Below are 13,274 nucleotides of genomic sequence, written 5' to 3'. Positions count from 1 at the left end.
GTTTGAGAACCACTGGTTCAATTGCAATTTATTTTCCTGCTTGGGGTCTGACAGGACAGCACAGCCCATCATCTGGCCCAGCGGTGCAGTCGGCCTCCTTTTAAGGAAGCACGCAGCCGCCCTTGTTGTTCGCTGCTCCCAGCTTTGGCCGAGCTACAAGGCCATGGATGGAGAGCAGCGTTTACTCTCGCAAATATCTGCTGCTGCAACACAAAGTGACAGTCTCAAAATAACCTCTTTCCATTTAGATTGCCATGAATCAACATTCCAGCTGCTTCCTTTGGGAAACGAAAAGTATGAACGGGAGGCTAATGGGCCATCTTTACTGTCAATGAATGGAGGCTAAAAAAAAATAGCTTTGTCATTTGAATGTGGCATACATACAAGACAAATCCACACAAACAATCAAATTCATTATAAAATACTATTTTAACCAGTTAGAAGACTTTTGGTGTTGTTGCTAGGCAGGATTTGTAGGGCACAATTGTGACTGCCAAGTTAAAAGAAAATTGTCCATAATGCTAAAACAAATAAAATCATCCCTAGATAGTGTCAAGAGTGATACTTTGAAGTTATTATTATAAATTATTTCTATTTTTTTAATTTCAAGAATTTGTAAGAAAAATGTTCTGCTGGTTCACTGGTATACTAAAACAAACCAAATCTTCCCTAAATTGTCAATCCTTGAGACTTTAAAGTTCCTTAAATTGAAGAATCGATGTGAGACTTGATGTGTATAGATAAAATATAGCTAATAGCTCACATAAAAAACATCAATGTGTATTTAATAAGCACATTTCATACACAAGGCAAAGGCAGGGGTTAAAAAGAATTAAAACACAGATTAAAAAAAGATGAGATTTTCAAATTCAAGAAAAACAGATTTACTCTTCCAGTTAAACAAATTTTTGAACATATTTATTTTTGCCTTCAGGGTGACAAGTTTTTTGGGGTCTTTTTGTCTATTTTTAAATGAAACAATTATTTTTATATCTTCGTCATTACGTACTCCATCAATACGGGTAACGTGAGTGGCAATTAAATATGCTTCTCACAACAAAAGTTGCGGGAAATTGAAGTACATGACCAGTTAGATGGCACAATGAGACAATAATCTTTAGTAAAAGTCAAAGGAATGGACCAAGTGGGAGACTTACCGAAACAGCAAACCACAGCGAGCAGTTTTCAACTTGAAAACAAGAGCAGGAGAGCAAGCAGAAGTTTTTAAGTCCAATGGGAGAGCTTGAGGCCCCGCCTGCATGCTTCCCACTGGATTTGTGCAGGTCTTGATTTTTTTAAAACTTTTTTATGGAGCCTAATAAAATGAAGTACATTTTGGCTAGAATGGCCCCTTCAACTCAAAACAGTCAACTTACCCATTTCTGGTCATGAATTTTTGAGATATACTGTAAGTGAAGAGCACTTTGCAGGGGCTAATTAAAATCTAATTTACAAGCGCCAACAGCGAGTCAATTTTGTGGGATCAGATTATTACTTGCCTTAACAGTTTTCTAGAACGGATGCTGGTTTAAGGACATTACCTAAAAATACAAGTGCATTACAGTAAAATTTAATTTGTAGAAAATGGTCATTTGATTCAAAAAGTGAAAATCAGACAGATTCATTTCCTTTTTTTCTCTCTCAATATTCTCTGATTGGTGTTAAGATGTTACAAAAAGTAAAACAAATGTGCTTTAAATTTTATATTGGTGGATGATAGCTTTTCTAAATAAAGCCGAGGTATGAAACAAACATTTTTAATGCAACTTTTTTTATTTGCTTCACACAAAAAAAAAACCACTTTGGATGCGTGACAAACAACAATGGAAATCAAATGTGATTTTGAACATTAGGACAACATGCTACAGCTTATTGCATTTTTCTCCAGTGAGAACCTTTTGTTGAAAAACACCAGCTGACATACAATAGTGGCTAACTTTTGTACGATTTCCAACCAAATCAATTTACAGTACGTTCCCTTTACCAGTGCATACGAAACAAGAGTGGCAGTTAAAAAAAGCAAGCGTAAGGTTTTCCGCATTTTGTAACAGTACATAAATCAAATAAGTGCATCAAAAACAAAGACAGTAAAATGCCACCAGCGACTAGCTTAAGCATCTGGGATAGTAACTTGGAAAATCCCTGAAAAGTTTCAAGGATATCATTTCCGTGCGTAGTGAAAATTCCACACTGCCTACTCTCACGCAATATTTTAGCAATGCTAATGTTATGTTTGTTTGTTTTCCCTTGAAGGAGTAAGTAGGGAGGTGTCAGTAAAATGTTGGATTGACACAATGTTAATGCTAACTAGCTGTAAAACAACTCTAACCCATGTAACAGAGCAGGTTGCTGACTTTTTGAAATCTTGCATCACATTTTAGCTACAATGAACACATTTTGTTACCAAAACTCACGAGTCGTCAGTTTGGAAACAAAACAACGGACGTCTTCTCCAAAGTGCTACCTCAGACGCACGTTCATTTCACATTAAGACTTTCTCGCTTTCAATTTGTCTGTAGTCGCTATCAAGTTACTTTTCCCACATTCTCATCTTCGGTGAGTTAGCATTAGCTATCCTGTACCGGCTAATGCTAACGTTACTCAAATGTCTCCCATCCATTTCAAGTTGACGCTTTGGCTTTTCCCTGATCCTCCACCTTTTTAATGGCCGCTTGGATTTTCTGCTGGTCTCCCAGTAGCTGGCGAGCTTTCACAGGCTTCAACTGCTCGTCCAGCTCCAGCAAAACCGGAATCCCCGTCGGCAAAGTCACACCGGCGATATCCTCGTCCGAAATACCTGTCGGAAGCGAATATTCAAGTTTAGCTCATCAACTTAGACTTTAGACAATTTCCTGCCTAATAGTCTTCTTTTATAAATGTAATACTATAATACTATACTGTTAAAAAAACAAGTGTAGTGTTTTTCTGGTATACAAAGTCAAGGTCTGACTGAACTTTGTAAACTGAGGACTAAATGTAAAATGAATGAGTGGCCTACAAGTACAGAACTATCAAAGGTCAATGTGGATGCTCAATGTAACCTAAACTAAGTGACCTTTTTTTGAGTAGGGTCAAGCAGCCATTTTTGACACGGCACGATATTTGACAAGCGCGATCATATGGGAGCTGCTGCTCGATGAATGAATTAAAAATCAAATGTTAACTCCATTCAGCAGATTGTACTGTTGGAAAATGATGTAAAAGTGATATACTCTATTTAATAGAAGCTTTTACACTTTTGAACAGCTAACTAGCATTGGTGTTGCAGCGCTACACGTCGGCATAAAGACAGACAATGTGACAATATTCGCAGGTATGTATTCATCATATTCGGAGAAATATTACGGCAAGTCACTTATGCAACTTTTGTGTGTGTAATCAGCCGTTATGTATTTGCAAATGCAAATCTTTAGTAAACCAGGCCCTGAATTTAAAGTGCCGCCAGCAGAGGAGCATACCTTCCAGGTGTTTGAGCAGGGCGCGGCAGCTGTTTCCATGAGCTGCTATTAGCACCGTCCTGCCTTGACGGACCTCAGGTAACACAGTGCCTTCCCAATATGGCAGCAACCTGTCCAACACCTCCTTGAGGCTCTCGGCCCGAGGCAGCTTGTCCTTCTCCACGTCGCACGTACTGTATCTGCGATCACTGTAGATTTCATCAAAGTACGGATGCGATTTGTCGATGGGAGGCGGAGTGACATCGTAGCTCCTCCGCCACAGCTTCACCTTCTCCTCCCCGTGCTGGGCGGCCATTTCAGCCCGGTTCAAGCCGATCAAGGCTCCGTAGTGGCGCTCGTTGAGCCTCCACGACTTCACCACGGGGACCCACTCTTGGCCCATGGCCTCCAGGACCAGCCAGGCCGTCTGGATGGAGCGGCTGAGGATGGAGGTGAACACCAGGTCGAACTTGTAGCCCAGCTCCTTCAGGAGCCGGCCACAATCCTGGGCCTCCCTCACGCCATCCTCGCTCAGCTTCTGATCCACCCAGCTGCAGAAACGGTTCTCCCGGTTCCAAGCCCCCTCCCCATGTCTCAGCAAAAAGAGTTTGTACATGGAGAATCCACAGCACCACCTTAAACAAACACATCAAGTTCAAATGAGGGCATTAACTTGTGATAGACTTGAAATTAGTGCCATTAAAAAAATTCACAGGATATTCCAGCTTTCACTTAAGCTCAATTTTGATGCAAATTTAACGATTGAAGTTGATATCTGGAGGCTGGAAGTGAACCCCACAGTATAACTGTACTATTATTAGCATTTCTATATGAGCAATTCATATGTATTCACCTTAGTGCATGCATTGAAGTGTTATTTGACGCTATCTCAAAGATGTTTGCGGCTTTATTTACTTAAGACAAACATGGCTGCTATCACTCGTGCACCCCGATATATAAAAAAGCGCCCCACGCGTGTTACCGGCATAACAAGCAGGCAGTCATAAGCTTGTACAAGCAAAATGAACAAAACAGTATTGTGAGCAAGACTGATTACCTTACGCGGCTTTTAGAAGCGGTGGAAATGTAGACGGGACGATTATGACAATATTTAGCCCGGCCATTAAAGCGTCTGCATGATGGGATACTGATTGACAGTTGTTCTGGTCCAATCGGAAGAGCGGAGCCCAGCGCATCGGCCGCGTCATGCCCATATTTGGAGGAGAGACCACGCCCATGTTAATTCGCCCCAGAGGCAGACGACGAAAAAAGGGCGGGGCCATGGCATGGCGCCAACAAACGAACGGTTTGCACTCAACTATGGCTAGCAAACGTCATTTAAGCTTCTTTTGTCTTCGTAACCTGTTTGTTTTTTAACTGTTGTTTTTCAGTCTATGTTGTTACGTCTTACAATAGTATGAAACTTTGACATTTTCCAATTAAAACAGTGGTGAAAAGTAACGACAAACAAGTAAGTATTTGCTTTTGATGTTTATTTTATATTACTTCATACATTTGAAATCATACGTATCTATACTTATAGTAATTCTTTCATTAATATGTGCTCACAACTTATTTCACACATTGGGGATGATGACTGAAATATTTATGTCAAAATTGGAAGTAAACTTGGTATTAATCTGAATGTTTTTTTCTCATTTCATTTCTGCACTTAAATGAAATAGTGTTATCAGTGATTCGAATGTCCCCTAATATTGACATTGATGTCAGTAATAGAATTTGTAACTATTCTTACAATTCAAACTTGAACAAATAACACAAGCTGGTGATGTTTCCTCCACAGATCACTAAAAGCGTTCTTCGAAAAGTGAGTGACAGTCGGTCGAGCCATCGGCTTTATCCGCATGGTCGGGTGCCAAATGCCTTCGCCAAGACGACAGGCCCAATGTCTACTGGCCAGCATTGAACAGCTTCATTCTGCCCTCCATACCCGACATGGCGTCCACGTTCTTGCGCCAGTCCGTCACTTCCTCTTTCTGTAAGATAAAGATTTTCTTTCAATCAAATCTCTGGAATTGTGCGCATAACAGTAACCAATTTTCCCTTCTTCCTTTAAAAGTCAGCAAATGGTTCCAAAAGAATATTTCAACATAGTTATAGGTATCAAAAATCATTGTGTGTAAGACCAAAAAGATTCAAACACCCACCTTCTCCTCCTCTTTCTTCACAGTCTTGAGGTTAGCCTTGAAGTCCACCGACTCTTTGACTTTGGCGCCCAGCAGCGCTCCCAACATGGCGTCTGCAGACACCCTCACCCGTTTCAGGGTCGGCCTTTTCATCTTCCCCTTCAACTCATAGATCTTCTGAGACAGGTCCCGCAACTTTTTTTTCCATTCAAAAAAAAGAAAATACATTTACTTGACAAAAAGAGTTAGGTACATGCAGATATGATCTTATTTATTTATTGGCTTCATACCTCTATATCATTTTTGGCCACCTTTAAAGCAATGTCATAACGATCCTCATCGACAGTGTCGATCTTCTGGTGAAGCTCTTTGCAAAGACTCTGTAGACATAAACGTTAACGTAATCGCCATCTTACACACTAAGTTTGTTTTTGATGTCCACAACATACTTGCAGTTCCTGTGCAGACAGGCTTGACATCTGAAGTTCTGGAACTTTCTCAGACAGAATTCTTTCCCGTTCCTCTTGTCTTACTTGCTTGTCATTCTCCAGCAACACCATGGCCTTCTTTAGCATTTTGGTCTGATTGAACAGCATTTTTTTTTATACATATAAATGACACCGCAGTCAGCAATGACAATAACTTGAGGGAAATATTAGTCATACCTTCAAAAACAGTCTGCGAGATGCAGATATTTTGGGTCTCTAGAAAAGAGAACAGTGCATATATTCAAATTTTGGGGACAGAAAGGTTTAGGTATGAGTTTATGATAGATTACTGTGTAGCATGTTATAAAATCTGCAAAAATAGTTGGTTTTTGTTTTCCAATTTTAAATTATATATTTTTTTATTATGTTGGTTTTGACGGTAAATTTGACTTACCGACTTCCTGCACACATAAGCAGAAGGTGACATTGAGTCATGGGGAGAGTACAAAGTTTGTTATTAGGATTTTTTTTAATTACAGTTCTTCAAATGTGAGTCATATTACAATGAAGCTGAGTGATACTCACCCTTCAGACATAGCTTAGCTTTTCTTGTGTCTCCCTCTGTCAGGTGAGAATGGAAAATAAACATCTCAAGAACATTGGGGACACAAGGTATGACTTTGTCTTGAGGTCAAACATGTCACTTAAAATACTAATATACTCAAATGACATCAAGACTTAATTGGGTTTGTGCTTTATCACTTATGTGCGACACAAACTAGAAAATCTACCAAAAAAACATTTTATAAAATAAGATATCAACATGGTCAAGATTAGACAAACTGTTGACATCACATAGATTCTACAAATGTTACGTAATAAGCATTTTTTCTTACCTTACACACTATGGGATGAAACTACCGGCTGGCTGCTTTTTCCACGATGAGAAGGACACAAAGAAGCTGAATATATAGATTCCAGTGCCCTTGTGAGTGGCTCTCCAAAATAACACACTAGTATGTCCTCACCATTCTTGCCCGGCGTCGTGTAAGAGGTGTGAAAATGTTCAGCTGTGAGGCTTTCTTGAGGAGCTGCTTGGAGGTTGAGCGCCACTTGGTGGGTTTGAAATGAAAGAATGAACTATTGTCAAAACAAATGTAAAGTGAATTAATTAACCCCACACTCAAAAAGTATTAACTTTACAGGGAACGTTTTATCTAACCTATTCATTCAAGCGAGCATAAATAAAACAGTTGAAAACTGTATGATAAAACTGGAATAAATTAAAGCCACACCATCTGAAAACGCCTGTACTGTAGGAAAACATGAAAATGTTTGAAGTAATACCACCCCCTAGTGGCGTTTTGTAGGTATTGCTGGAATCTCTAAAACCTTGTAAGTATAACACTGATAGATCATTATTGATCCCATAGACAAATACCAGTATTACCACAGATACCATTGACATCGTGCCATAGATACTGTAACTATTTTTGATGCCACAAATTGATAGCTTAATGCCGTATATAAAATTAAAAATCACAAAAATATAAAGATGACCTCTGCTGCCATCACATGGCGGCAGTGAAGAACTGCAGTACCGTAAGTGACCACTATTAACAAACTGGACTCGACAGGTGCCTGTCAATGTTTGAAAACTAAAAAATAGCTTAAACTTCAGCATCTACATTTAAGTCCAGTGAAGATTTATAACATATGTAAAAACAATATAAAATAATTTTAAGTACAAATATTTTAAGTAGTGACATTCCATTAAATCTTTTAAAAAGGCAAAGAAAGATTGATGGTCTGTTTAATGACTAAATTCAACTTGTTTATTTCATCGCATTGTTTCCAAGCACCTTCTACACTATAAGGACATAGCGCACACTTTGACATTATCTACAAAAAGGAATTTACAAAACCATTTAAGGCGTGTTAGTGTTAATCTATGGTGGTCAAACACAGCGACATTACTGTGGGCTTCCTAGTTGTCCATCTGATTCATTTTGAATCTACTGGCCGGCATTAAACAGCTTCTTTCTGCCCTCCATGCCGGACATGGCCTCCACGTTCTTACGCCAGTCAGTCACTTCCTCTTTCTGTTTAGGAGAGGAACATCAGCAAATTGATAAATGGGGTCCTAATTTGACTTTAAAGAAATGGATTTTACCTTCTCTTCTTCCTTCTTGTGGGTCTTAAGGTTGGCCTTAAAGTCAACAGATTCCTTGACCTTGGCGCCCAGCAGCGCTCCCAACATGGCGTCAGCTGAAATCTTCACCCTTTTAAGAGCGGGTCGCTTCATTTTACCCTTCAGCTCAATGATCTTGGCAGAGAGATTTTCAAGCTGAAGGAAACGGTTGGAAAATTATTAAGTCCATGTGGTCAATTTAATTTTTAAATTATAGCCACCCTTGAGATGACGATGAACAAAAGATGAATTTCCAAACCTCTACGTTATTCTTGGTAACCTTGGAGTTGATGTCGTAGCGCTCTTCATCGACCACGTCGATTTTATGGTGCAGTTCTTTGCACAGAGCCTGTTAGAGGTTGCAAAAACAGGAATGTACAGTGGTACCAGTGGACATGCATTCCAAGTACGTCAAAAAAAAAAAAAAAATTAATATTATGGGAAACTGGCGCCCCCCCAAAGTTTTTTTTGTATTTCTTATTTATTTAATATTTATTTGTTATTGTTATTATTTTTTTAACTTGTCATCTTTATCCACGAGCACCATCCCTGACTTGAAATAACAAAAAAATTATAATAGCTATATTCCACAAGAGGGCAGCAAATCTTTTTTAAAGTCAGTATTAAAAACCTATGCTCAAAGTGGTATCATTAATATTTTAAAAAGTAATAAGAGGAAATATTATCCCATACTGATGTACTTCTGGTCCATAAAGGAGTGGAAGAAGTTGTTTCTTTTTAAATGCACCCCTAACAAAAAAAAAGACCCTAGGACAATGATGTCAATTTGAAATTCAATATGTAGCGTACGTAGATGACAGCAGCAGCGGCGGCGGGCATCCCCTGAACATTTTGTGCGCTTGGCAATGGCGTGTGGAACATTCAGACCAGCACGTTATTGGACAGGCGAGACGCACGTACCTGAAGGTCCTGCATTGACACGCTAGACAGCTGCAGCGGTGGCAGTCTCTCGCTCAAGGTGGTTTCTCTCTCCTGGCACTTTCTTTCCTTCTCCTTCTCCAACATCACGGTTGCGGCCTTGAGCAGCTTGATCTGGAATGGGACCAAAAAAATTAGGAAAGTTGCCCTTGCGTCACTCAGTGTTGATCAAATGCAATGGAAGAACAAAAAAAAAAAATACCTTCAGGGTCAGTCTGCGAGATGCAGAAATCTTGGGTTTTGTCTGCACAAAAATTCAACAGTTGCAAAAAAAAAAAAAAAGCCAAACTGTTAACATGTCGTTAAAGCAGAATGACTTACTGGTCTTTGGTGGTCATTGAAGGGGAAACAAAAAAATAAGTTAGAATGCAACCAATTATTTATAACGCAAATATGAATGTAACGAAATGAGTTTATCTTACGCCTCTGACATGTTGAAAGCCTTTTGTCTGAAAAAAACAGGGAAAAAAACACAATTTGTTGAATGCTTTTTCTTATTTCCCCCCCAAAACTTTTGTATTACATTTTTATTCTTTTTTAAAAACACATTTGTTTATTACAAGTGGCCTTGCATCTAATCTCTGTTATTCAAACCATGCATTCAATTCTAATAAATTGCATTCATTCTTTGATTAAAAACAGAAGAACCGTGAGAACCGCTCTTACGTACCTTTTTCGCGCTGTTCAAAATGAAGCCGTTGAGGTGTGCAGCGTCCGTCTCGAAGTGCCAGGAGAAGTTCTCAGGTCACATTCAAGGACTCCTTGTGTGCCCTGTGAGTGGCCAGCTAAAATAGAACTCTTGTGCCAGGATAGCAAGTGTATCGCGATGCTGTCACTTCAAGTTAAGTCTCTCTTACCCTCGCTCGATTAGTTTTGTAATCGGCAATGATGCCGTTTAATTCATTCCGAACACAAATGTACTCAGTGATAAAGACAAATGAAATTAAGTAGTGAAGTTGTAAGATTTTAATCAGAGTTGTCCAAATTGGCAAAAAGTGCATTCATCCATTAAAAATAATGTAGTGCTCCAAACCTGTAAAAAAAAAAAAAAAGAATGAAAGCAAATCATTGTTAATAAAATATAAAATTTAATTTTAATGCTGGTCATGATGGTTCATTCACAGCTACTCACCAGCTACGATGAAGAATTTGCTTATTGGCCGGCATTAAACAGCTTCTTCCTGCCCTCCATGCCAGACATGGCCTCCACATTCTTGCGCCAGTCAGTCACTTCTTCCCGCTGCGGGCCATAAACATCGTTCGATGCCATCTTGTACTTTCTCTAACCACGCGTTCAACTTTGAGCCTTACTTTTTCATCCTCTTTCTTGACTGTCTTAAGGTTGACCTTGAAATCGGGCTTTATGTGCTTGGAAGGGTCCGAGTATGCGCCCAGCATGTCTTCGGTGCTTTTCTTCACTCTCTTCAAGCTGGGACGCCTAACCCCCTTCAGCGAGACAATCTTCTGTTTCAGTGACACAATCTGCGGACAACGACGCGATTGGTGATTTCATCACATTGACTTTTTTGCTGCTGTAGTCAACTATTCATTATTTTTATATTCACCACAAAATGGCGCCCAAAACGAAATTATTATTGCTCTGGCGCCATCTGGTGGTATCTTGGAGCTATTTTGAAATGAGTTGAGGAACTTCATTTGGACAAAATCTGTGGTTTGCCATCTGTTGACAATATTTTGGGGGAGATGTAAATAAGTAGTTACTTTATAATGCTTTATATTTATCGTTTTTATTTATAATCTCAAATCAAATTTCAACTTGTCCTGGAGGCGGTCGTATTGCTGGCACTTGCGTGCGCGGTATTAAAGAGCGAGATGCGATATGACGAAGTTCGGAAAATGCATCCTGTCAAATGCTAACACATTTGCAACGTGCCTTTCTAAGCTTAGCCAGAGATGATCGGCGTCCAACTAAGTGGGTCACACAATAGTGTGAATTTGTACATGCTGACCCAGCGGCTGCTTTTAAATGAGTCGTTTGGGAAACCGACCGTTCGTTTTTATGACTCACCTGGTTTCCTAACTATATATACTCACTTATATTCTTACTTTTTTTATATTCAAATTTGTAGAAATGCAAAAGAATGTTTCCATTTAGGGATTCTGTTAGCTCCAGCGTCCTTTACCTCGTTTTCATTTTTGTCCACCTTCATGGCGATATCATAACGAGCTTCATCTGTGACATCAATTTTTCTGTGTAGTTCTTTACACAGTTCCTGCGAAGCAAAAACATTGAGTGTGATTGAGTTAAAATGCTGACATTTCGGGGTTGCTACCTGAAGTTCTTGAACTGACAGGTCTGAAGTCTTTGGATCAGGGAAATATTCATTGATGAATCTTTGCCTTTCTTCTCTTTTTTCTTCACTCTCAGCCAAAAGCATGGAGCCGGCCCTCCTCAGCAAGATGGACTTGAACGTAAGAAGGTCATTACTCTCCGGTCCTGGCCTTTCAAATATTTTCACATCGTATCTGCTGGACTCACCTTCAAGTGGAGTCGGCGAGTGGCCGAATATTTGGGTTTTCTCTGCGAGGTAAATGGCTACACTACACATCTGCTTGGAATAGCTTATTGATTGAATGCTGAGCGATCAGGGTGGATTCAAATCCAATTTGCTAATACGCTAATCTATGCTAATATTTTTCCTCAACCCTGATATCTCTCAACATTCACAAGAAACGTATTGGAATTTTTTGTTAGTCATACTCACCGGCCTTTTGTGGAAAATGTGACAGGCAGTCAAAGAAAAAAAAATTCAATTAAAAGCAAATTATGATGTAAAGGAATGAAGAAAAAAATAATAGTCGGCTACTCACCCTTCAGACATATCTGCAGTTTATTGTTGCTTTGGAGCGAAAACAAAGATTAAGTTAGCATTACTTTGTATGATTTTAGTTTTGTAATTAATATTACAGTACTTCTACATGCATGTTGTTATAGACGAGGCTACTGAGTTGCTAAATTTGACAACATGCAGCTGCCACGGCCTTCACCGCTTTCACAGAAGGCTGAATTTCTAAAACCAATTCGAACTTACATAACATCTGTCAGACAGAAAAGGTTCTGCTTGAATAATCTTTTTTTCTCACTTAGCCAAAACAAAAACCTCAAAGCCTCCGGCATAACATAATCGCAACCAGTTAAAACGATGACAGGTTGGCTGAAGTGGGGATGAACGTTTGTGCGAGCGAGCTTTACGGGTCACAGGAGTGGGTCAAGCACACCGTTGCCATCCGCCGTTGCGTGGGCAGGTCAAGTCTCGTGTTACATTTCTTTGCTTCAAGAAGCATGGCGAGATCATCAAGAAGCTTGATGTGTGAATACCGACCGCCGAGAGGCATTTATGTCTCCCCCGCAGTCAATTGCCACTGGATTCAATGCGCGTAAAGTGAACCGAATACCAAAACACCTGAAGGGCTGCCAAGGGTCAATAGAATCGAATTTATTTTGATATTACCGTGTTGTTAGTTCAGCTTACCTTGAAGGTGAAGTCAATCAAAACAAATGGCAGAGAACAGAATCAAACGAGCCCTCAAATTGTGAACTTATTGTCACACCCACATCTCTGCATGCAAATATATCCCCTCCACTCCCACTCTGACGATTGGCGCATCACAATGGAACCATTCTGGATTCGATCCAGAGTCGGAACATATTATTGCATGTTATTGTGCAGCACAAGGGCAGGCCTTGTATAGTATGCACCTCAGCGAAGTGGCAGGTCAGTCATCCTCTCTGCAGAGAGATCAGGTGCTCCGAGCATGTTTGGCGTTTGGGCAAAAGAGAATTTGGCATCCGACGCCACATGACTTCGGAACACAGTTTTAATAATCTGCTCACCACACATAGATGTACAGAGGATGGAAAAGTCTACAGTAAATTTAAGCATTTGAGAGCCACTGTATTGTCCACTGTATGTGTTAGACACCGTGTGTGTGTGTGTTCCTGCTATGTGTCAACTGATACAGCCGAGCTCAGGAGAAAATGTGACAGGAATTTTTATGTTCAACCATCTAATCTCTGCCCGGGCTTTAAAAACTGCTGTTCCAAAATCCCCTGCTATCCATTGGCATGAGGTGTTTATCCTTGCAGGCTCAAACACTTTATTGAGTCTTC

The 13,274-nt window shown here is 39.8% G+C and overlaps 4 protein-coding genes and 2 long non-coding RNA genes across 9 annotated transcripts; 2 read left to right on the top strand and 4 right to left on the bottom strand.

The window, feature by feature from the left end:
• Positions 1-2,247: 2,247 nt before the first annotated feature.
• bpgm (2,3-bisphosphoglycerate mutase) lies at positions 2,248-4,583 on the bottom strand. The gene is made up of 3 exons (XM_037253152.1): positions 4,495-4,583; positions 3,459-4,072; positions 2,248-2,797 (listed from the first exon to the last, which is right to left on the bottom strand). The coding sequence occupies exons 2-3, from the start codon at positions 4,051-4,053 to the stop codon at positions 2,622-2,624; spliced, it is 771 nt and encodes a 256-aa protein (XP_037109047.1). The 5' UTR covers positions 4,054-4,072; positions 4,495-4,583; the 3' UTR covers positions 2,248-2,621.
• Positions 4,478-11,902, top strand: LOC119123832. Its single transcript, XR_005098139.1, has 4 exons — positions 4,478-4,908; positions 5,242-5,436; positions 5,629-5,770; positions 11,532-11,902. It is a non-coding gene; the product is annotated as an uncharacterized LOC119123832 (long non-coding RNA).
• LOC119123829 (troponin I, slow skeletal muscle-like) lies at positions 5,301-7,083 on the bottom strand. 2 transcript variants are annotated; one of them, XM_037253158.1, is made up of 8 exons: positions 6,909-7,083; positions 6,598-6,633; positions 6,467-6,473; positions 6,250-6,288; positions 6,034-6,165; positions 5,875-5,964; positions 5,606-5,779; positions 5,301-5,434 (listed from the first exon to the last, which is right to left on the bottom strand). In XM_037253158.1, the coding sequence occupies exons 2-8, from the start codon at positions 6,606-6,608 to the stop codon at positions 5,348-5,350; spliced, it is 540 nt and encodes a 179-aa protein (XP_037109053.1). In that variant the 5' UTR covers positions 6,609-6,633; positions 6,909-7,083; the 3' UTR covers positions 5,301-5,347. The 2 variants fall into 2 exon arrangements, with proteins under 2 accessions (XP_037109053.1, XP_037109052.1); XM_037253157.1 differs by lacking the exons at positions 6,598-6,633; positions 6,909-7,083 and having other exon boundaries at positions 6,467-6,526.
• LOC119123833 lies at positions 6,454-9,114 on the top strand. Its single transcript, XR_005098140.1, has 3 exons — positions 6,454-6,521; positions 6,641-6,684; positions 9,009-9,114. It is a non-coding gene; the product is annotated as an uncharacterized LOC119123833 (long non-coding RNA).
• Positions 7,833-9,889, bottom strand: LOC119123831 (troponin I, slow skeletal muscle-like). Its single transcript, XM_037253159.1, has 8 exons — positions 9,813-9,889; positions 9,565-9,591; positions 9,464-9,467; positions 9,345-9,386; positions 9,125-9,256; positions 8,463-8,552; positions 8,186-8,359; positions 7,833-8,114 (listed from the first exon to the last, which is right to left on the bottom strand). Exons 2-8 carry the CDS (start codon positions 9,573-9,575, stop codon positions 8,028-8,030), a joined length of 540 nt encoding a protein of 179 aa, XP_037109054.1. The 5' UTR covers positions 9,576-9,591; positions 9,813-9,889; the 3' UTR covers positions 7,833-8,027.
• Positions 10,122-13,025, bottom strand: LOC119123828 (troponin I, slow skeletal muscle-like). 3 transcript variants are annotated; one of them, XM_037253155.1, is made up of 9 exons: positions 12,637-13,025; positions 11,975-12,003; positions 11,869-11,872; positions 11,643-11,684; positions 11,437-11,568; positions 11,287-11,376; positions 10,454-10,624; positions 10,275-10,382; positions 10,122-10,175 (listed from the first exon to the last, which is right to left on the bottom strand). In XM_037253155.1, the coding sequence occupies exons 2-8, from the start codon at positions 11,983-11,985 to the stop codon at positions 10,296-10,298; spliced, it is 537 nt and encodes a 178-aa protein (XP_037109050.1). In that variant the 5' UTR covers positions 11,986-12,003; positions 12,637-13,025; the 3' UTR covers positions 10,122-10,175; positions 10,275-10,295. The 3 variants fall into 3 exon arrangements, with proteins under 3 accessions (XP_037109050.1, XP_037109051.1, XP_037109049.1); XM_037253156.1 differs by having other exon boundaries at positions 11,975-13,025; XM_037253154.1 differs by lacking the exons at positions 10,122-10,175; positions 11,869-11,872; positions 11,975-12,003; positions 12,637-13,025 and having other exon boundaries at positions 10,230-10,382; positions 11,437-11,733.
• Between the last annotated feature and the right edge of the window lie 249 nt (positions 13,026-13,274).

This window comes from Syngnathus acus, chromosome 6, assembly GCF_901709675.1.
Source record: "Syngnathus acus chromosome 6, fSynAcu1.2, whole genome shotgun sequence".
Lineage (NCBI taxonomy): Eukaryota > Metazoa > Chordata > Actinopteri > Syngnathiformes > Syngnathidae > Syngnathus > Syngnathus acus.
The sequence above is the reverse complement of the archived record's forward strand: the minus strand, read 5'-3'. Positions and strand labels throughout refer to the sequence as shown.

Coding starts and splice junctions, on each gene's coding strand:
- LOC119123831 (XM_037253159.1), bottom strand. Junction 9,257..9,344: donor CTCGCAGACTGACCCTGAAG/GTATTTTTTTTT, acceptor GTCCCATTCCAG/ATCAAGCTGCTCAAGGCCGC. Junction 8,553..9,124: donor TGTCAATGCAGGACCTTCAG/GTACGTGCGTCT, acceptor AACCTCTAACAG/GCTCTGTGCAAAGAACTGCA.
- LOC119123828 (XM_037253154.1), bottom strand. CDS start 11,712: ATGTGTAGTGTAGCCATTTACCTCGCAGAGAAAACCCAAATATTCGGC. Junction 10,625..11,286: donor TGGACAAAAATGAAAACGAG/GTAAAGGACGCT, acceptor CGTTGTCCGCAG/ATTGTGTCACTGAAACAGAA. Junction 10,383..10,453: donor TCAAGAAAGAGGATGAAAAA/GTAAGGCTCAAA, acceptor TATGGCCCGCAG/CGGGAAGAAGTGACTGACTG.
- bpgm (XM_037253152.1), bottom strand. CDS start 4,053: ATGTACAAACTCTTTTTGCTGAGACATGGGGAGGGGGCTTGGAACCGG. Junction 2,798..3,458: donor CCTGCTCAAACACCTGGAAG/GTATGCTCCTCT, acceptor CGCTTCCGACAG/GTATTTCGGACGAGGATATC.
- LOC119123829 (XM_037253157.1), bottom strand. CDS start 6,499: ATGTCACCTTCTGCTTATGTGTGCAGGAAGTCG. Junction 5,780..5,874: donor TGGCCAAAAATGATATAGAG/GTATGAAGCCAA, acceptor TGGAAAAAAAAG/TTGCGGGACCTGTCTCAGAA. Junction 5,435..5,605: donor TGAAGAAAGAGGAGGAGAAG/GTGGGTGTTTGA, acceptor TTTATCTTACAG/AAAGAGGAAGTGACGGACTG.